This window comes from Sciurus carolinensis, chromosome 5 (assembly GCF_902686445.1).
Source record: "Sciurus carolinensis chromosome 5, mSciCar1.2, whole genome shotgun sequence".
Lineage (NCBI taxonomy): Eukaryota > Metazoa > Chordata > Mammalia > Rodentia > Sciuridae > Sciurus > Sciurus carolinensis.
Window position 1 is genome coordinate 96,646,084 of NC_062217.1, and position 23,347 is coordinate 96,669,430.

General features: G+C 32.2%; 1 protein-coding gene across 2 annotated transcripts in view; it reads left to right on the plus strand.

Moving 5' to 3' along the window:
• Prkg1 (protein kinase cGMP-dependent 1) overlaps positions 1-23,347 on the plus strand; it is a 1,194,090-nt gene that overhangs the window by 993,853 nt on the left and 176,890 nt on the right. For both annotated transcript variants that reach the window (XM_047552478.1, XM_047552477.1), the window contains exon 7: positions 7,966-8,060. In XM_047552478.1, the coding sequence (XP_047408434.1) occupies positions 7,966-8,060 (95 nt within the window). The remainder of the gene's footprint in view (positions 1-7,965; positions 8,061-23,347) is intronic.

Here is a 23,347-nt window from a genome sequence, read left to right on the forward strand (position 1 = left end):
AGGGCACCTAAAAGAGCTATCCATTTTTCAGGAGCAGTAACAATGATATAATGAAGCATCTGACTTTTAAAATCAGATGGTGGAAGTTTGAATTTGCCTTTAAACTTACTCATTTTAATCACACTATGCAAATTTGCTCAACATTCTTAGGGCAATAAGAACATAAATATATTCATGTTGCATTATAGCTTCATGATGAATATTGAGTGAAGACTAAGAAACTATTAAAAGTGGAAAAGTATAGGACAAGTAATAACAGGGTAGACAATGGTATGAATGAAAACTTATATTTTATACTTCATTTTGTTTTAGTTTTTCAACAATATGTATTTCAATATATATATGTATATTACAATTTATATTTCAAAACGAATACATTGAATTAATCCTGAAATGGAAAATTATCTTGATTAATACTCTCTCATATACTAAAAATACTTTAAATTTCTTTCAACAGTAAAACCATAATCATTTTTAAACATTGTCTTTATGCAGTAGTTCATGATTATAACTTATTTTTCTTTGTCATAAATTTTTCTTAAAAAGTATTTATGTCTCTATGCATTAACTATAGAAAGAGATGGGGATATAAATGCATGTAGAAAGGAATTATATGACATTTAGTTTTATAATTGTCACTTTAAAATTAAATAAATATAATTTTCCTAATTTAAAAATATGACTGACTCTGGTAACATAGCTTATTTAATTTAATTTAATTTTATTTTATTTTTTCATACTAGGGATTGAACCCAGGGGCATTTAATAACTGGGCCACATCCCCAGCCCTTTTTATTTTTTTTATTTTGAGACAGAGTCTCACTAAGTGGCTTAGGGTCTTGCTACATCGCTGAGGCTGGCCTTGAACTTGCAATCCTCTTGCCTCAACCTCCTGAACAGCTGGAATTATAGGTGTGTGTCACTGCGCCTGGCTATAGCTTATTTAGAAAGATTTACAGAGCCACAGTAAATGGGATGTGTGAAATATCCTGAGTATTTTTGAATTACATTTTAGAGAATGCTCTTTGAACTAATTTTGAATCAAGAATATGAATATATTAGCATTTACACCAATGGCACATCCCACTAAAATGAAGAAAACAATATTTATACTTTGATTATATATGTTTGTTTGACTCATATCCGAAGGCCTGGGACAGAAATAGAAGTAAGTTACTAGATTCTTAAATGGCATCATGAGATAGCATGTCTTAACACATATATGTGGTTAATTGTATTTTATATTTTCCAATGTTAGGAGATAAGAAAATATTAATATGTTGCAGTTTATATAATAGGTTGATAGAGCTTTCCATTTAACATTTTGTTGGTTCACATTGACTAAAGAATAAGGGAAAATTAAAAATCCTCTTGGATATAAACTATTTGCTCACAATGGGACCAATTTTTTTTTTGTCCTGACAATCTGAATTTTTTTTCTTTAGTACATTGCTAATTCTTTGCTATTATGGAGTAATCCATCTGACAGGCTATGGTGAACACCAGATTATTGCAAATTTCCAGCATTGCCTGACAAAGTAGTAGTCTTTTGTAACCAGTTTCAGCTGAAAACAGGTGCATTAGTGATGCTGTTTTATGTGTATAATAGAAACAGCATGGAAGTTACACTACAGGAACCAATTTCTTTGACAATATTTCAGTGCATTGTGCAAATTCTGGGAGAGAAATAGTAATATATTAGACTCTCTTAACATGTTCATGACTTTTTCAAACCAGGCATGGATTTTTTCTTGAATTTTCAAGGTGCACAGTTAGCTTCTGTGAGTGAGTTCTAATTTTGACAGTTAAAATATCAAGTTATATCAGTTAATATTCAGTTAATATTTCAAGTTGCACAGTTAGCTTCTGTGAGTCCTAATATTATCAGTTATATTAATGCATTAGAATCCCTATAAGATATAGAGGGTGAGCATTCTTAAGTCCCAGTAGTGAAAATTAGGAAAAAGAAATGAACAATGATAAAATAGGATAAGGTTAGCAGACAAATAAGTTGTGGAATTTTCTAAAATTGTGTGTCTTGTTTCAGGCATATTGATATACTTTTGCTTCCCATTCATTTGTAAAATTTAAAAAGGGTAACCCTGGTGAAGATATTTTTCTTGTTACCATTGAACTTACTTTTTCTTAGAAAATGCTGTGAAATAAAAGGAGACACACAGGGGGCTAAGGAGTTACAGATGGATTTTCCCTTGTTCAGTTCCATTTACTTAACTGTGAAACATTTTTATTTAACCATAAAACATTTTTATTTTCCCATTAAGTACATCCATACAAAGAGAGACATTATGAAATAAACTTGAAATACTTGCTTCCCCCCATTAAACCTGCACTAAGTGATTTTTCGAAAACTTGAAATAGAATGCAGCATCTGGTGCTGCATCAGGTAAAAGCTGAGTTAGTTCTCTGTACTTGACTCAGTGCATTCCAGTAGTCTAGAAACATGACTTCTTCCCTTAACAGTAGGAGGCAGCACTAAAGAATTCTGTGTATGGCCCTGAAGGGGTACAGCCTCTAAAAACTCTCTCTCCACACGTAAGTTAAACCAAAATTAAATAAGATTGGATAAAACACTTTCATAATTCTAAGAAAAATTCAACTACATTTGAATTTTTCTGGTTCTTGTCAACATACCTTATATGCAACCACTTGGAAAAGTTGATTAAAAAATTCTTGTCTATTAAATGCCATTTAAAAGTACATGGCTTTGCTTCTTAGAATTAACAAGCATTTGAGCATGATGATTAAACATATTGGCTTAACATAACGCTCAGTGTTTTTGAATATGGAAATTGTTCTCTTATGGTAATTTTATTTGTGATGTATACACATGTTTGTGTATACACATGTTTGTGTATACATCAGTGAAACAGGAGCAAAATTTTATTTTATATCAAGAATAAGATAAAGATGTATGCTATCATCATTTCTAGTCAGTGTGATATTAGACATCCCAATATTGTATTAAATTAAGAAAAGGAAACACTATTTGGAAATTTAAAAAAGCAGTCATTAAAGATGAAATGATTTGAGCTTATTTTTTATTTATATGGATATATTATTAAAATTAGTTATAATTTAGGTATATTAGCACTGTTCAGTATACTTTGTTAAAATGTTCCACATATACACAGGCTAATTCAGTGGCCATTAAGTCTCATTTGCTATCTAAATTAATATTAACTGATTAAATAAAATATTCAATTTTTTAGTGCCAGTAGCCACATTACAAGAGCTGGATAGCTACATGCAGCTAGTGGTAACTGTGCTGGACAGTGAAGATCTCGATATTTTACTATCATTTAAATATTGAAAAAGATGAATCATGCAATACAATTCACCATATGAATTGTCTAAAGAACAACTTAATTATCATGTCAGTCAATTCAATAAAGCCTTTTGATAATGCAGCATTCATTTATAATAAAAATTTTTAGATGGCATCTATAATGTACCTACAGTTAACATAATTAATGATGAAAAGAGCAATCAATGAATGAGAGTGGTCAATGAATAAGGGAGTCTTTTCAACAAGTAGTATTGGAACAATTGGTAAGCCACAGGCAAGAAAGAAAAGTGAAACTGGACCTAAACTTCATACCCTATGAAAAAGTTAAATAAAATATACAAGACTTAAAAGCAAAATATAAATATACAAATTGTTTGGAAGAAAACCTTTATGATTTAGGGTTTGGTAAAAAACTCCTAGACATCGTACCAAAGGCATAAACCATAAAAGTAAAAAAGGTAAACTGGGCTCTATCACACTTATGAACTTATATGCTGTGAAAGATAATGTTAAGAGACTAAAAAGATAAGCTACTAACGGGAAAGATATTTGCAAATTACTTATCTGCAAAGGGTTTGTATTGAGCCTTTATAATCAATACCCCAAAACAAAGTAAGAAACCAAACTACCCAATTTTTTTTTAAAATTTTTAAAAATGGACAAAGGACTTGAAAAGATACATCAGTAAAGGAGATATAAAAATGGCAGATAAGTCATGAAGAAATTCTCAATATAATGATCATTGCAAAACTGCACATAAACCCTGAGATGCTATTACATGATTAACAGAAAGTTTAAGATGAAAAAAAAAGTATTATACAAAGTGCTATTGAGGATGCAGAGAGCAATTGGAAGTCTTATTGGTCTTATTGGAAGTCTTACTGGTGAGAATGTGAACTGGTAAAGCCATTCTGAAATGCATTTTGGAATTTTTTTATAAAGTTAAATAAACTTTTAACATATGGACCCAGCAATCATACTTTGTATGATTTAGGAAACTGAAATATAATTTACATAAAAAACTATGAGATAATGTTTATAGCTTCTTTATTCATAAAATTGTGAAACACTGTAAATGTGCTTCAACAAATGAGTGGATAAAGAAACTGGTATATTCATTCAGTGCAATACAACTCAGAACTAAAAAGAATAAACTACTGAACTATATAATGACTTGGATGAAATCTCTAAGGCATTTTGTTGAGTAAGAAAAAGCAGTCTCAAAAAGTTAGGGATTATGTATTTCCATTTAACTGGCATTCTCAAAAAGAGTAAACTAGCCTGAGGCCAACAGACCTTTGGTTGCTAAGGAGAAGGTTTTGGGAGGATGTGAATATAAACACATACATGAGGGAATTTCTTAAAGTGATAGAATTGTTCTGGTTCTAATTGTGGTGGGGGTTATACAAATTTATGCATGCATTTAAATTCATAGAGTTATAAAACAAAAGAAGCAAAAATTCAATTTTACTTCATGATAATTTAATAATCTGTAAGCATTTCTAAATATTGATAACACTTAGAAATGTTATTTAAAAATATAATATTATGGCATTTGCAAATAAATGGATGGAATTAGAGAATATCATGCTAAGTGAAATAAGCCAAGCCCAAAAAATCAAGGCTGAATGTATTCCCTGATAAGTGGAGAATGATATATAATGGGGGTGGGGAGTGGGGAATGAGAGAATAATGGGGGAACTTTAGAATATGTAGAAGGAAATGAGAGGGAGGGGGTATGAAAAATGGTGGAATGAGACAGACATCATTACTCTATATACATGTATGATTACACGAATGGTATGAATCTACATTGTATACCACCACAGAAACAAAATTATGTACCCCGTTTGTGTACAATGAATCAAAATACAGTCTGTAAAATATTAAAAGCTAAATAAAAATAATAATAATTTAAAAAGTTAAGTTTTGAGGAATATAACTAATAAAAATGTTCATGTCCTTTTACAAGGAAATTTTGTTTGAGATATCATCTTTATGAGCAAAATATCAACATAGGAAAACACTAAAAGGAAAAGAACATATAGACAGATACTTCAGTAGCTAGTTAGACTTTTAAGATTAAGGTAATGAAGAAAATATGACCTTAATTTGCCTTGGGATCAGACAAATAAACTGAACCCAGATATAGATCCATGATTATGTGGAAACTTGATTAAGACAACATGGGCAATAGAAATATAAAAACAGTTGATTATACATAGGGACATAAAAAGTTTGAATCTCTACCTCACACCATATACAAAAGTCATATACATATAATTACAAGTTAAGTGTAAAAGAAAAAACATCAGAAAAAAAAACCAATTAGAATGTTTCTACCTTCTTGGGGTAGGGGAGGCATTCTTAAGATTTTTAAAAAATAGAAAAAAGGATAACATAGTTCAGTGTGATTACACTAAAATGAATAACTTCTCCAACAAGACATGAAGATATTAAAAAGACAAACCAAGTCTAAAACATCAACAGTAATAAAAAATAAATATGATAGAATAATAAAATGAATAGTGCAACAAAAAAGTAGGCAAAAGGATGATTAGACACATCATCAGAGAAGAAACACAGGGACTCATTAATAATATGAAAAATGCTCCACCTCCAGTAACATTCAAGAAACTACCATTGAGTACTTACCTTCCTAGAAAAAATATCAAAGTCCTACAGTACCAAGTGCTGATGACTGTACTGCATAAGGTGAACTTTCCTTCACTGATGGTGTGAATATGTGCATGTACCAAGAGTGAGTCAGTACCTAGTAAACTGAAGATGTACACACTTAATAAACTTGCTTTTTATTCATAAGTGTTTACCCTACTACCCATGGACACCAGAAAACATGTATAAGAAAGTTCATATGAAAACATTGTTAATGTCACCACAAAAAAAATGGAAAGCAAACCACATTCATTTTGATAATAATAATAAACATATTTGTGTATATATTTATGAAATAAGATATACAAACAAATAGAAATGAATTTTAGCTATGTACATTAACTTGAATCAATCAGAAACCCAGGGACAGGACCCAGTAACTTTTTTTTTTTAAATAAGACACCCTACCAAAGTTTCCACATCTATAAATGCCTCATTACCATGCAAATGAATGTCTCTGTGATATAGCTTTGTGGTAACTAAGAGTGTTAAAGACTGAATTTCTATGGTTTGAAATGCTGTGGAGGAGTAATCAAATGGATCAGTGGAGAATAATAATTGAATTCCCTCCATCTTACATAGTCTACTGATACTAATAAAAATTCTGGTCACTGACATACAATGATTCAGAAATATGAAGCATAGTATTTTTAAATGTGTCCAAGTGTCTGGCATTGTCTCAAGAAATTAGTTTTTCTACTTTATTACATTTCCTGGGTAGGTGAATTTTAACCATTTAACCTTTCTAGATGACACATAGACAGTATTATGAACATTAGCAGAGCTTGAGGCATAAGTGAATTAATACAAAGGTACAACTTACTCTGTCTTCTTGGGGACAGGGAGTTAACTGGGGTTTGAACTCAGGGTCATTCAACCACTAAGCTACATTCCCAGTCCTTTTTTGTATTTTAGAGACAGGGTCTCACTGAGTTGTTTAGTACCTTACTTTTGCTGAGGCTGGCTTTGAACTCATAGTCCTCCTGCCTCAGCCTCCTAAACTGCTGGGATTACAGATGTGCACCACTGTGTCTGGCTATTTATGTCTTCGTTCAGGCAATAAGAACCTTCTGTGGATTGTCACCCATGTCACAAGTCCTACATGTGCTGGGAAATCTTGTTAGTAAGGAAGGTTTCCATTAAACAATTTATGGTGATTTATTACAAACTTTTTACAAATTATAGAGAATGTCCAAAAAGTCACCCTTTTTGAAGAGCACACTATTACTCATGTTAAAAAAGACATGAATGTGATTTGTATATCTTTTAAAAAGGAAATCCTGCTGAATGAAGCATGTGGATCACAGAGCTATATAGGACTTTAGAGCCCTACAGTAAAGCTATGTGAAAATGAGATGGGCCTTTGAGTGAAGGTTAGATTCTTCTGGAGGGAAACAGACAGAAATTTCCTAGAGAAGCTAGATGAGCACATGAATGTGAGTAGAGAAGGCTCATTGCAGTAAGAAAAAAAATAAGTGAAAATAATATAGATGCCCAACTTCAAAAAAGAAAATGTATTTATACAATAAGGCTCTAATACATTAAAATTAATGAGCTTGGAATAATTAAAACAATATTGAGAGAAAAATGCATTTCAGAATGATACCTGTGATTAGGTTATTCATATATTTTTTAAAGAACATGTCTATGAACATATAAATAGATTGACAATGCTCACTAAATTAATTACAGTGTTTGCCTCAGAGTGTAGGAAAATGAGAATGGAGAAAGATTAAGTGAAATTGAGATTACCTAATGTATTATTTCTTAAAAACACCTGAAATGATAACAAATTATTTAGGATAATTTCTTGTCATTGCATTAGAATTTGCGATATTCTTTGAATTAGTTAGTGTAATTTAAACTCTTTTTAAAATAAAAATAAGTTTAAAAAAGCATTAATGAAATTAGCCTTATCAATTGCTGTTCACCTGATCCTCCTCGGTATGCAATGGACTTAGACGTTATCATCTTTTTTGCAGGTGAATGTCACTCGGGAAGACTCACCTAGTGAAGACCCAGTCTTTCTTAGGACTTTAGGAAAAGGAGACTGGTTTGGAGAGAAAGCCTTGCAGGGGTAAGTAGACCATATGTTGCCCAGTTTGTGAGTGCTATGGAAATTCCTGTTTTAGACTTGGAGTTCCTAGCAAAATGAGCCCTTTTTTTTAGTACTTTTTATAATGTAGATACAGAGCTATGGCAGTCATTCTTACCTTTTTTCAGCTGAATTTATAATATATTTAGCTAGACCATAGAATTGATTTATTACCTTCTAATAAACCATTGTTATATTAATAGAAATATTTCTAAGCTTTGTGTTCCTAGCTGCAATCTCTGTAATGACTCCAAAAGAGAAAGAGAAGTCTCTGCCAAAATTATTCTGTACAACAATTTTACTTAGATTCATAGGAAGATGATGGGTTGAGAATTTTAAGATCCCTAAGCCTGATTGTACAAACAATGGATCAGAAGGCAACGAACTCTTGTAGGAGTCACCTCTGGGTGATCATTGCCATTATGAGGATGGGAATGGGAATGGAAATGGAGCAGAGAATTGGAGGTGGTGGTAGTGAACACCTGAATCCACTAAGATGGGCTCTGAAAGCTGTATGCAGGTGTACTTCAAGATGTCTGAAACTCCACTTGTAAACTAAGACCTCAAGAATCAAGCTCTTGAGATTTCTTCCCATACATCATGTAAGAAAAACTGAATTGACTAAGCCATGCATTTCATAGAATGCATAACGAATGTATTTGGGAATCCTACTCTCATTCTCCAATAAGCAGCATATCTTAATGATCAGTAAATTTAGTTCTGTGTGTATATATACCAATTGAATAAGACATATCTAATAAACATTTGTTTTTGTATCACATTCCAGATGCAGAAGTGTAGATGGCAATAGGATGTAATTTATAATCAGTTTTGCTTGGATTTCCAAATTGTGCCTTCATTTAAAAATTACATTTATAAGCATTTTGCTTAAAATTTACCCTGAAAAAAATAGAGAGTTTTTATTTTTAAAGTTACAATCAGATAGGAAGTTTTCTCTTCTTTCTTCTTATTTCACAGCTACAGAAATGAAACAAACATATCTTAATAAGTCATCTTACTCAGGCCATATTACCTTATGAAAATTTATAACCAAACACACTCAACTTTTCTTTTTACTGAGATTATTTGATCCTTATCTGGTGAACTTGGATTTGCCATTAGATTTTTCTAACATTGAAATTGGAAGAAATAGCATATTGGGTATAGGTGCACAAAGGAATGCAATAAACATGATTTTCCTAGTTTGAACTCCACAATCCTGTCATCAGTATCTTAATTTTTCTTTCTTTTGATTACTGAATATGTAGAAGGCTTCATAGAATGATACCCACTGATTTCATTGATCCAACAGTAAATGTGGAAAACAACATCACTTGAAAAAGATCCAAATGAAAAAAACAAAAAGAAGAAACATTTACAGTCATTTCTAATTAAAATCACAAGTAAAATGCCAGAAAATAAGTCATCATTGGAAATCAACTGATTTTCATATTTTCTTTAGTGGTTTATTGTAACTAAATTTTGGTACCAATTAAAGAAGACTTCCATGGTAAAAAATACCCTTCCTAGTTTCTCAAGGAATGACCTTGAGGATATGGTTTATGGAAAAGCTGCCAAATTTTGCACTAATATGAAAGTTTAAGTAAATGGTTCATTTGTACTGAATCCTTTGTAAAACATGGTTATTCTCATGAACTATCTGGTGCTAGGACTTTCTTTTGCACATATTCTGTCCTTTCCACTGGTCATCTGCATAGGCTTTGGAATAACCAACCCACCTTCCTCTCTTCATCCAATCCCACCATAGTCCTTCATAGCCACCCCCATTTCACTTTGACCTCTCATTCTTTCTTATGCCCTTTACTCTCACTTTTCCACTATGAAATGTGGCTTTATAGGTCTCTTTTAAGTACCTTCTTAAATGTCACCAAAGACTTGCTTCTTATCTCATAGAAAGGTCTTTGTTTTTTGTCTTCATTTAACTGTACTTTTTTGGCACAATTTTACTGCTGACCACCCCTTCCTTCTTTAAATTCCCCCATCTTTGGGGACTATTTAAATTATTTAGCAGTCCTTAGAATTTCTTAGTTAATATCATTTTTTACAGTCTTAAAAATAACATTTATTAATAATGATGAAGGTGAGAGGAAGAGAATTTTCTGTGGGGATACCTGAAAAATCAGTGTTTTCCAGCTATCAAAATTTCAGTTTTCATTTTTATGTTTTCTTGCACAAATCTCTTCCTCTGCTTTTGATTCATGGAGCTTTGCTTTCATATCTCTTGACAGTCTTGAATGGACATTTGTTGAATGTATACATCACTCAGAGACAACATGTTCACACCTTTTTATAATTTATCTCATCAAGCCCTCTGCCTTACTTATTTCTGTCCCTGATGATTTTTTCCCCCTTTAGTAGTGTGGGGAATGAAACTCTGGGCCTCAACATGTACTAGGCAAGTACCCTACCACTAAGCAACACCATTTTCTCCTTATTTATTTTTGAAGGGAATACTCCTTAGAAGCAACTTCAACACAAAGTCTGAATTTGTTTTCTTTGAGATTTTTCCCACTATTCATCACTTTTCTTGTCATTTTCATTGTCTCAGTTGCCAAGATCCTTACATAGTTGGTCCTTATTGTCTGTATGTTCTGTATGGTTTCAGAGGCCTCAGTCCATAGATGGCCAACTTCAGTGCTCTAGCCAGAGGTGAGGCAGATCATTGTGGCAGAAGGAGGAAAGCAGCTCAGGATGTGACAATCATGTCATGTCAATAAGAGAGAGCTTATTTCATATCATAAAATGCATCAATGTTTTTTCCTCAACTTTCTGTTACATACTTGCCAAGCTTCTCCAGACTGCATTTGAACCCAATGAAAAGAAATCCCAAATATTTATCCATTAATTTGATTCCAGAATCTTGTACTTATCAGATGCTCCACAAGTGCATAAATGGATTAATGAATAAACAGATGGATGAAAAAATATCTCTCTAATGATACCCAATATTACAATACATTCTGTCAATGATCACCTTCAGTACTTCAAAGTATTTGGTGATATGTAAGAGAATTTGAGCTCACTTGACTATAGTGGGCAGGTTAGTCATATAAATAAATAAAAAGAATGAATAAAGCAAGAGGACAAACTGGAAAACTTTGTCGTGGACAGCAATTACTGAAACCCTAGTTTGTTCCTTCTCTGTAATGTGATCTCAACTTATTAAGAAAAACAAAAAAATAGATTTTAAAAATATAAAGTGAAATTTTTGAACTCTGTTGAAAAGCAACAGCAAATATACAATCCTACAAGCCATTTCTGCAAAATATTTGGCCTTTGGACTGCCATGTTATGAATTCTATTAATCAGATGTGCCTCTTTCAAACCTGTAGCTACCTTCAAATGAAGGAGGCCTATTAGGTTAACCCCTCTTGATCATTTCCTTGTTTGAGTTCATCACAGTTTAATATTTTCATGTCCTATTTTGTAACTTGTTTTTCACCCTATGTCTCTATGTTCTTTGTGATCTTTTCTTTGAATTTCAATGTTTCACATAAGAAATTCCAGCTTTACATAAATAAAATTTATTTGTTTCACTACTGTCCCTCAAAATAACTTAACAATTGATATGATTCCAGGATATAAAATCTTTGGGCAACCGTGTACTGTATGACTTTAACAGTGGAAGAAAAATTTTATAGTCAGCATTCTCTATGTGTATATAACAATGCATTAAAGATGTATAGTTTTCTAACAAATAAAATTTGTATGTATTGGGAAATTTTTTTTATCCCATAAGTATATTCAGGAGATTATTAAAATATTATTTTTTTGTGATTGGTGATTGAATGAAACAAATACATCATTGAACTTTTTAAATTTGAGTTTGCTTCATACTAGTATTGATTAAGCACAGTAGATAACTGAATGCCATTAATAAAATGTGAACTCAGTCTCCTGTCCATTGTGGAGGACTAGAAGTAAAAAGATTTATTTCCTTCTTGGATGGAGACATGAGAGTCATAAATAGAGACCTCTTCTAAACTATATTATTAATAGCCACTAACCCATAGCATCTCATCACTAGAAATATTTGAGTCACTTACTTTTTCACTTTGATATCAAGAAAACTAAATACTGTTGTTTGGCTAAGGCATCATTTTTTTGCTGTGATAATGATTCATCCATACCAGAGAAAGAGTAAAAAAAAATTTTTTTTTGGTATAAACACTCCCTATATACATGAAAATTATAGTTGTCCTGAAGAGAAATTATTTCAGGTTTTGGTCCAGTAATAGGAGTCAATCCATTTATACTCTGACTTATTGCTTCATGTCCTTACCTAGGTGAAACCCTATAGAATAGATGTAAGCTAATTCCAAGCTAAACATTGCCTTTGCATATCTAATGAAGGAAAATGGATTAGACCAAGTTCAATCCAAGAACGCTACAATTGAACTTCTTGGCACCCACCTTCCTTTCTGCTAACATTTGAGTCTTCAGCATCATGTACAATTAAGAATTTCAACTGAAAAAAGTCAGACTTCCTTAGTTGGAATTCTATTATTTATGAATTATGAGACTTTGAGAGATTTTTATTTTTATCTGAAATGGAGGTTATGGTTGTACCTAACTTTGGACTTGTTCTGAGGATTAATCAAGACAATACTCGGAAAGCGATTTGGTGAAGGCCTAGAACATAGTTTAATGCCCATCACCATCACCTTTACATCACACATCCTTTCTCAAGAGTGTTCTGCTACTTCTTGAAAAAAGTGGAGAGCACTTGGTATAATTGTAATGTCATTAGATTTTGAGTCTGCCACTCACTGGTTATATAACTTGGAGCAAGCCTCCCTTTCTTCCCTTTCTGTAAACTAAACCAATTGAACTACATCATTTTAAAGTTGCCATAATTTAGAACCTATGATTCTCTGAGAATTGGCTGCTTTACAAGTGGAACAGACCTCTAACTGCCAAATGTAGCCCGAGGCTCCCTGTAAAATGGTGGCATTTAATATCAGACCACTGTCATCAGGGCCTACCTTCCAGGAACTATCCCAGTTGTTGCCTCTCATTCTGAATTCCTGTGCCACATGCCAAGTTCTGTCCATGTTAATGCAAAAATGAATGAACCAAAGCCAGTTGAACAGACTTAGCTATTAGAATCTGTATTCCCCTGACTTTTCCCTCATGGACTATAATCTTAGGAAAATTACTTAACATCCCTGAACCAGCTTGTTTTTGGTTTTGGCTTATTTTTTAATAATAAAATCATAATAGAGGATATATTATATTTAAATTCAATTATTATTCATTGATTTATTTGGAAATGCAAAATTTATGTATAGAATTCAAGCCTCTTTTCTACCCTTCCTCCCAATGTCACCATTCTGAAGTAGGTTATGTATATTACTCACTGAACATGTGTATGCATATTATATATATATATATATATATATATATATATATACACACACACACACACACACACACATATATACTCATAAATAAAATTTTACTCTGAGTCAATATAACATTTTCCCTTTTTTCTTTCTGTTGTCATACTATATTTGTGTCAGTCCTTGGTTAGAAGTATTACATTCTTTTTATTTTTAAATGATCTTTACATTTTTGTATGCACATTTAACATGTAATGGTAATCAGTAACTCTCTCTTTCTTTGTAAATACAAATATCCTAGTGTAGTTAACTCCGAATTTCTCCTACTTGTCTTCCATGTAGTTTCCTAGTTTATAGTTCTACCTGGCAGAGTAAACCTCTGAATATGAGCCATTATAATTATTTTTTTGAGACAACAGCAAAAACCTATTTATTTAATGTGCCAACTATTTTGTCCCCTCTTGCTTCTTGCACTCATTTCATTCCTTTGTTTTTTTTTTTTTTTTAGTAATCTTTACGTACTTACTACATTTGCCTACACATAAATGAATATTGGTTTAGATATAAAAATGGAGGTCAAATTTTATTTTTCTTTGACATTTTACATATTATTATATTGTCTTTTAGAAAGTATAATGTGCAGGCATTCAGGTGGCTATTCCTTTGTAGGTAAGTTATTTTCTGGTGGCTCTGTCTTTGACACTACACATTTTTGCTACAATCAATGTATGGACAGATATGTTTAATTTACCTTTCATGTAAACTGGGTGTATTCACTCTGAGAATGTAGTTTTCCTCAATTCTAGAAAATTCTCAGCATTATCTCTACATTTTTCTTTCCTCCACTTCCTCTATTCTTTTGTTTAGAAACTCTTAATAGTTTGGATTAGCCTCCTCATCCTAATATCTTTACCTACTCATTCATATTTTTATCTTCTTTGTATTATTCTGTGCTATATTCATAATGGAATATAGGCATATTCTTTCAGATCATCATGCAATTCTCCATCTTCCCTTCAATTGTGTTAAGTCTGCAGTTCATTCAGTCCATTGGGATTGGTTCCAATGACTATTTTTTAAAACTACCTTTGGAATTTCTACTTGGTCACCATAATGGTTAGACTTATGAGCTCTGAAATGAGCCCACCTGGGTTAAAATACCAGCCCCATCATTTATAAGATGTTTCTCTGCCTCTACTTCATGGTTGATCAAAGGGGAATATTAATGCTTGCCACATAGAGTTGAAGTGATTAATAAACCAAATTATACATACAGATTATATCCTAGAATGATGCTTGGTAAATTCTAATTGTTCCATAATTGTGAGTTTTATCACTATTTTATCGTCTAATTTTATATTGTTTATTGTTTTATCTCAGTATTTTTAAAATATCAATTTTCTTAATCTATTACTTTCATTTTGAGGGTCATATTTTTCTATTTGTCACCTGAGACTCTTGTTATTGTATGATTTATTACAGCCGTGTTGTGGTGTTTTTAGTTGTTTTTGTTGTTTTGGTATTTAATTTTCACCATATGCCCATTTTCAGCAGAGTTCAGAGATTGAGGGATTCCCTTGTGCCATGTTTTGGAGCATCCCTACACTCCAGTTTTAGGTGTTTCATGTTTGTCTCTGTATGGATGGCTTTAGTACCTTGACAATAGAATTGAAAGAATAGAGATCTCCTGGTTTTAAGGCTTGGGTTTCTGTTTCTTTTAGAGAAAACCTTCTTGAAACTTACTTGGGTTGACAAAGAGTTATTTCAATTGCGTGTGTCTGTAGAAACGCTCCAGGACTCCTGGCCTTAAGAAGGGCTTCATCCTGGTCACCTTCCTGCAAGGACCTTCACAGGATGCCTCACCTGCCCCTCCTTAGTTCTCTTTTCTGGCTTCAGCTCATCTCTGTAACCTTAGGACCCTTCTCTGTTTAAATCACCTGAAGCTTTTAAGGTTTTTTGTTTTGTTTTTATTTTCATGTAATATTTTTTTCTTTTTGATTTTCAATGAGGATTGTGATTTGTTTTTTTGAAGATTATTTTCATAAAATGTATCATGAATAATTTTTGTAAAATGTAACACAGTGTCTAGTAGGTCTTCTCTAGCCCTTCCTGTTTTCCTATTTCTGTGGGTAAGGGCCAAATAGAAAACTCACCAAAGTTAGGTTCCTCTGATTTTTTTGCAAAACTGACTGAAAAGAGTCAGAATTGCTTTACTAATATCATTATTCCATCCCAAAAACAGGAGAATGAGGAAACTGTGCATTGACCTGTTATGAAGAGAAATGTTCATTTAAAAACCTGTTCTCTCCCTTCTATAGCCTGATTTAATCTTCTGTGCATGATTTACAGGTAAATAGGAGATTAAAATATCAAGTATGATAAGTAATATTTTGAGCGAAGCACAGAGTGTCCAAGCAGCATTACTTATTTGAATCTCCATCACTTAACTTTTTCTTGATGTCCAAAATCAGCTATCTGTGACCCCACTTAGATATCACACAGGTAACTCAAATGGCACTTGGACACAACAAATTCATTATATCTTCACCCCTCCCCCCCAAATAAATTATTTCCTTTTCATGTGCTTGCTATTACAGCAATTGTTTCTCAAATCAGAAATGTGGATTTTTATATTTGACTTTTTCCATTTCTGAGATACCCACATCACTTATAATCGATCCTGTTGGTTCTACCTTCTCAATAACTCTTAGCCTCACCTACTTCTCGCTGTTCTCACTGGCACTGATCTGGTTAGTGCTACCAAGATCTGTCATCTAGATTACTACACAATTTCCCAATTTGTCTCTCTGTCTAGTCTACCACACCTTCCATTCATTCTATGAACTAATGTGACAATCTCCCTGTCTTAGTTTCCCAGGGTGGCCATAATAAATTACCACAAATTGAGTAGCTGAAAATAATTTAAAATGTATTATTTCACAATTCTGAAGTCTAGAATCTAATTAAAGACGTTTTTAGGGCCATGCTCCCTATGTAAACTCTAGGGTAGAATCTGTCTCTTGCCTCACTCCTAGTGGAATGATGAAAACAATCTCATTAACATAAATATCACCTAAAATATTTCACTTTTTTGGTAATGGGAATATTTGCAATGTACTTTGTTAGCAATATTCACTATATTCACTATGCTGTGTGATAGATCTCAAATAACGTCACTTTTTTCCTCCTATCTAGTTGAGACTTTATTTCATTTGACTATCATCTTCCCATTCTTCTCATACCCATTCTCAGCAACCACCATTCTACTCTCTCCTCAGTGAGTTCAGTTGGTTTAGATTTCAAATAATAAGTGTGAACATTGATATTTGTCTTTCTGTATTTGACCTATTTCTTTTAGCACAGTGTTCTCCAGATCCGTGCATGTTTTCACAAAGGACACACTTTCTTTTGTTTTAAAGGTCAAATGGTAGTCCATTTTTCATCAAAACCACATTTTCTTTATCAACCTGTTGATGGATACTTAGCCTGATTCCCTAACCTAGTGCTGTAATAGACATGGAAGTTTAGATAAGTCTTCAACATACCGATTTCATATCTTCAGGTAAATATCCAGAAGTACAATGGCTAGATCATATGTAATTCTGTTTGTAGTTTTTTAAGGAAACTCCATGCTATTTCCATTTTAGATTATACTAATTTGTATTCTCTTTTCTATACATACTTGTCAATATTTATTATCTTTTGTCTTTTTGATAATAGCCATTAATGTGAGGTGATATTTCATTGTGATTTTAATTTGTAATTCCATAATGACTAGTAATGTGAACATTTTCTCATGTATCTGTTAGCCTGTCATATTTCTTCTTTTGAGAAATGTCTGTTCAGGTGCTTTGCTCATTTCTTAATTAGATTATCTGTTCTCTTTCTATAAAGTTGTTTGAGTTCCTTATATAGTTTTGATATTGATCTCATATCAAATGTATGACTTCACCTATTTTCTCCCAATCCATATTTTATCTCCTCACTCTGTTCCTTGTTTCCTCTTTTTAGTCAGAAGCCCTTTTTTAAAAAACGGAATCCCACTTGTCTATTTTTGCTTTTGTTGCATAAACTTTTGGGGTCATATGTAAAAAAAGTTACTGCCAGATCAATGTTGTGTAGGTTTTACCCTATGTTTTATTATAGTGGTTTTACAGTTTTAGGTGTTATATTTAAGTATTGAACCCATAATTGAATTGATTGGTGTATTTTATATCAGATAATCATTCAATTTTATTTTACTGCACATGGATATCTAATTTTCCCAATACCATTTATTGAAAAAGTATCTTTTTCCCATTATATATTCTTGGAACTTTTGGCAAAGATGATATGATCATGGTTGCATGCTTTTTTTTCTGTTTTCTGTTCTGTTCCATTGGTCAGTGTGTCTTTGTTCATGCCAGTACCATGCTGTTTGAGTTGCTATATCTTTGTAGTATAATTTGAAATCAAGTACTGTGATGCTCCCAGCTTTGTTAATTTTACTCAGAATTTGAGTGTTTTCTTTCTTTTTGTGATCCCATATGAATTTTAGGATTATTTTTTCTATATTATGAAAAATGATATGAAAATTTTGATAGAAATTGAATTGACTCTAGACCACTTTGCGTATGACTATTTTTAAAGCATTAATTCTTTCAATACATAAAAGGGGCTCTATTTTTACTTATTATGTTGTCTCCTTTAATTTCTTTCATTGATATTTTATAGTATTTACTGAACAGGGCTTTTACCCCTTTGGTTAAATTTATTCCTGTTTTATTCTTTGTATAGCTATTATAAATGGGATTGTTTCTTGATTTCTTTTTTAGAAATTTAATTGTTAGTGCAGAGAAATGCTACTAAATTTTTCATTTTGATTTTGTATCCTGCAACTTTATTGAATTTATCAGTTATAACAGGTTTTTGGTAGAATCTTCAGGGTTTTCTGTGGAAGGCTTTGAACCTGCTTGAATAATTGTTTTTATAAAAGGGATCAGATTTTTGTGGCTGTTTGGAGAAACATCAGAATGTCTTAGTATTTTTCTAAGAAATGGTTCCTTTATCTTTGTTGTCTCAAATATAAAGACATTTTCAATGGTAGAAATTGAGCTACTCACAAAAACAATTCAGTCCCTTATTGTTATTCCCCGATATGTCATTCAGACAAATCATTCCTTTAGGTGCTACAAGATAAGAGCAAATAATGTAAATTTGAAAATCTCTTGAAAAACAAACTCGAAAGTATTTCAGTTGAAGCTAATTTCCTTGTTAATGATATCAGCCAGTGTTTTGTGTCTGTCATTTTTATTATTTCCAAGTCTAAGTGATTGTTTCTTAACTTTTCCTTTATACCATATAGATGAAAAATGAGTTGTTATAAATCATACTTTAGACAGGCAACAAAAATAATAATTGGTTAAATTCATTGTTATTAGGCTAATCACTTTTGATACCTATAAAAATCTTTTAAATGTTTAAAAAATGCCTCTGAATATCCTTGTCAAAAATTATATGAATTTAATATTACTCATGTATTCTAATTAAGACTGTGTCCACTGGAGACCAGCTTTTCCAGCTGTATTTGTTCTCATGTAGTTCTTATTCCTCATTCATACAATGAAATGAAAGAGGATGATATTTCAGAAAAAGTATACTACATGATCGTTATTTTACCCCATACTATAGGAATTTAAGAAAACTCCAAGATTTTTTTTCTTTTTTTTTTTTTCTTTTGTGGAGTGGGATGGGGGGCGTGTCAAGCAGCATGTACAAACATCAAGTCCATCAACTTTCAAGGTGATTATGAAAAATGTCAGATCATCTTTAGATGCCCATGATTTAAACGAACAGTGAACCATTGGAAATTAAAATTACAAGTACCATTTAAAATAGCATTAAAAACTGTGAATTAGAGAGAATTATAACAAAAGATGTGTAAGACTGAAAATTATGACATTTTCCAGAGAAAACTGAAGATATATTGTATTCATCCATTGTAAGACTCGGTATTATTCTTCCTGATTGATACATTCAGTGTAACCCCAATCAAAATCCCAACAAAATGTTTTTCAGAAATTTATGTGCTGATTTAAAATTCACATGGAAATTTAAAGGACCTAGAACACCAAAACAGCTTAGAAAAGAACGACCAAGTTGGAACACTAACCCTTTGGACTTCAAAACTTACTTTAATGGTACACTAACCCAGACCATGTGGTTTTGATGTCAAGCTAGACAAATGAATCAATGGGACAAAATAAACAGTCCAAAAATCAACCACACATGTATTGCTATCTGAGATTTTCCATAACAAAACAACTGATCTAACCGACAGAATTTATTTTCTCAGAGTTCCCCAACATGGAATTCTGAGATCAGGGTGCCAACACTGTCACATTCTGTTCAGATCCTTTTCCTGGCATGCAGAAACCCTCTTGTTTTCTGCTCACATGCCTTTTCTCTGTGTGGATGATCAAAAACTCTGTGCCACCTTCTCTCATAAGGGCATCAATCCCATTGTGGGATTGCCCCACTTTTACTGATCTCATCTGCACCGATTATCTCCCAAAGGCCCCATCTTCAAATACCATCAAGTTGAGGGTTAGGGCTTCCACATACAAATTTTTGAGAAACAAAATTCACTTCATAACACTAATTTATTTTCAACAGATTCCAAGGCAATTCCATTAAGAAATGATAGCATTTTCCACAAATGATGTTAAAAATATTAAATAATTAAGTAAAAAAAGAACTTGGATCCATATCTTAAACATCTCATATCATATGGAAAAATCGATTTAAAATGGATCATAGGACAAAATATGAAACCACAACTATGAAATCCTTACATGGGGTAGGGAAGGACAGAAGAGATAAATTTTGTAAACTTCATTAGGTAAGATTTTGTTTAAATATCACACTGAAACATGATACTTAAAAGGAAAAGGTAAATTAGACTTCAGTAAAACTAAGAATTTAGGTGATAGTGTTATAGGTCAGTAAAGAATACTTGCCTCGCATGTGCAAGGCATAGGGTTTAATTTCCAAAACCACACTGTTCTTTAGAAGCCACTGTTAGGAGTGGGAAAGATAACCCACAGACTGGGTGAAAATATTTGTAAGTCACTTATCTAGGGGAATATATTTCAAAATATATAAAGAATGCTGAAATTTCAAAACTGAGAAAACAAGCCCATTTTTAAATGGGCAAATGATTTGAACAGACATTTTTGAGGAGAAACTAAGGGCAAATGGGCATGTGAAAATTTGTGAAACATAATTAGTCATTAGGGAAATGAAAATTAAAATCATAATGAAATATCACTCTACACATATTAGAAGGTCTAAAACTAAAATGATTGATCATACCGAGTATTTAAAAGGATGTGGGGCAAATGGAACATTCATATACTGCTGTTGATAGTGAAAAATGTTGTACCCCTTTGGAAAACAGTTTGATAGTTTCTTAAAAAACTTAAAGATATTATGTACCATCTGATCCACCCATTGTATTCCCAGATTTCAGGAAGCATGAAACCTTTTCTTTTTCATAGCAACCAGTAGCCCCAAACTTCAAACCAATGCAAGGTGCATCTGCAAATGAATGGTAAATGAATTGTGATATAGATGTACAATGAAGTACTACTTAGACATAAAAACAATGAACTATTGACACATTCAACATATATAAATGAGTTTCAAAATAATTATAATGAGTAAAAGACAGATTTTTAAAAAGTACATACCATATGTTTCCCTTTAGATATAATTCTAGAAAATGTCAGCTAATCTATAGTAACAGAAAGCAGATTAGTTGTTACCAAGGGATGGGAGTTGGTGGAAGACAGAGATTTATAAGTATACCAGGACTCCTGTGGGAATGATGTACTTGTTCATTAGACTGAATGTGGTTATAGTATGAAGGGTGTCTACAAATACCAGTGGTTTTCAAATTGTGTACTTTAAGCATAGGCAGTTTAGTTTATGTCAGTTGTATCTCAATAAAGTTACTAAAATATTTAAAAACTCACTTAACAATCCTAACAGTATCCTGGATATCATGAGTTGTCAGTAAAAAAAAAAAAAAAATGTAGTCCATAAACCACCATTACTTTTAGCATCCTACTCATAAGAAGACTTGGCATTATCTTTGGTTTAATTAAAGAATATTTTGTTTAATTAAAGAAAATAATTTTAAAAATTAAATTCATTTTATTTGTTTTTTATTATTGAGACATAAATTTAGACATCTTTATGGAGTGAATACTGATATTTTGATACATGTATGTAAGATGTGAGCATCAAATCAGAGTAATAAACAAATCTCTTAAAACACTGATCATTTTAAAGTGTTGATCATTTTTATATGTGCTTTACTAATTATTTTAAATATGTTAGAGATCACCATATCCAATACAAGACTATAACTGTTTTCTCCTCTCTGTGTTTTGGTGCCCCTTACAGAAATTCTTTCTATCTTTCCTCCCCTAAAGCCTTCCCAGGCTCTAGCGACCACTATTCCATTGCATTCTTCTAACAGATTGATTTTTTAGTTCACATGAATGAGTTGAGAGCATGTGGTACTTGGAATTCTATGCATGCCTTATCTCACTTAACATAATAACCTCCTGTTCATGTTGCTACAAATGACACAATTACATCCTTTTTTGGGGGGAGGGCCATATAATATTATACTATTTACATGTACCACATTTTCCTTATCCATTCATCCACTGATGCACATACTCGTTAATTTCATACCTTGGCTATTCTGAAGAGTGCTGCATTGAACATGGATGTCCGGGTGTCTCTTTGATATAATGATTGCATTTCCTTTGGACATACACCCAGTAATGACATTTCTGGATCCTATGGTATTTCTATTTTTAAGTTTTTAAGGAATCTCCATACTCTTTTCCAGCGGGACTGTACTAATTTGCATTCCTACCCACAGTGCAGAAGAGTTCCCCTTTCTTTGTACCCTTGCTACATTTGTTTTTGTTTTTTCGTTTGTTTTTGCTTTTTGATAATAGACATTCTGACTGTGATGAGATGATACTTTATTGTTGTTTTTATTTATATTTCCATGATGATTAGTGATATTTAGCATTTTCCATATGCTTATTGACCATTTATATGTCTTCTTTTGAAACATCTATGTAGGTCTTTGAACTATTTTTAAACTGGTTATTTTGTTATTTTGGTGTTAAGTTTTTTGAGTTCCTTATATATTCTAGATAGTAATCCCTTGTCAGATGAACAATTTCCCAATTTTTCTCCATTCTATAGATCAGTCTTAATTCTGTCAATTTTTTTTGCTGTGCAGAAAGAAGCTTCATAGTTTGACGTAATTCTATTTGTTTATTTTTACTTATGTTGCCTGTGTGTTTGGGGTTTTATCCAAAAAAAAAAAAAAAATTTGCCTGTATTTCCTCTATCTTTTCTTGTTGTCATTTCACAGTTCATGTCTTACTTTTAGGTCTTTGATATACTTTGAGGGTTTTTTTGATATATTTTGGAGATTTTTTTCTGTATAGTAAGAGGTCAGGATATAATTTCATTCTGCATGTGTATGTCCAGTTTTGCCAGAACCACTTATTGAAGAATCTGTCCTTTCTCCAGTGCATTTTCTTGTGCCTTTATCAAACGTCAGTTGTCTCTCTGTATGGTGATTAGTTTTGGGGTTCTCTATTTTCTTCCATTAGTCTGTGTGTCAGTTTTTGTTCTAGTACCATGCTGTTTGGGTTGCAGGTTTTAAAGTCAAGTATTGTGATGTCTCCAGCTTTGTTTGTCTGTTTTTCTCCCTCAGAAATATTTTGGCTATTGTGGGCCTTTTGTGGACCCATATGCATTTTAGGATTCTTTTTTCTAATCCTGTGACAAATGTCTTTGGTATTTTGATGAGGATTGCATTGAATCTGT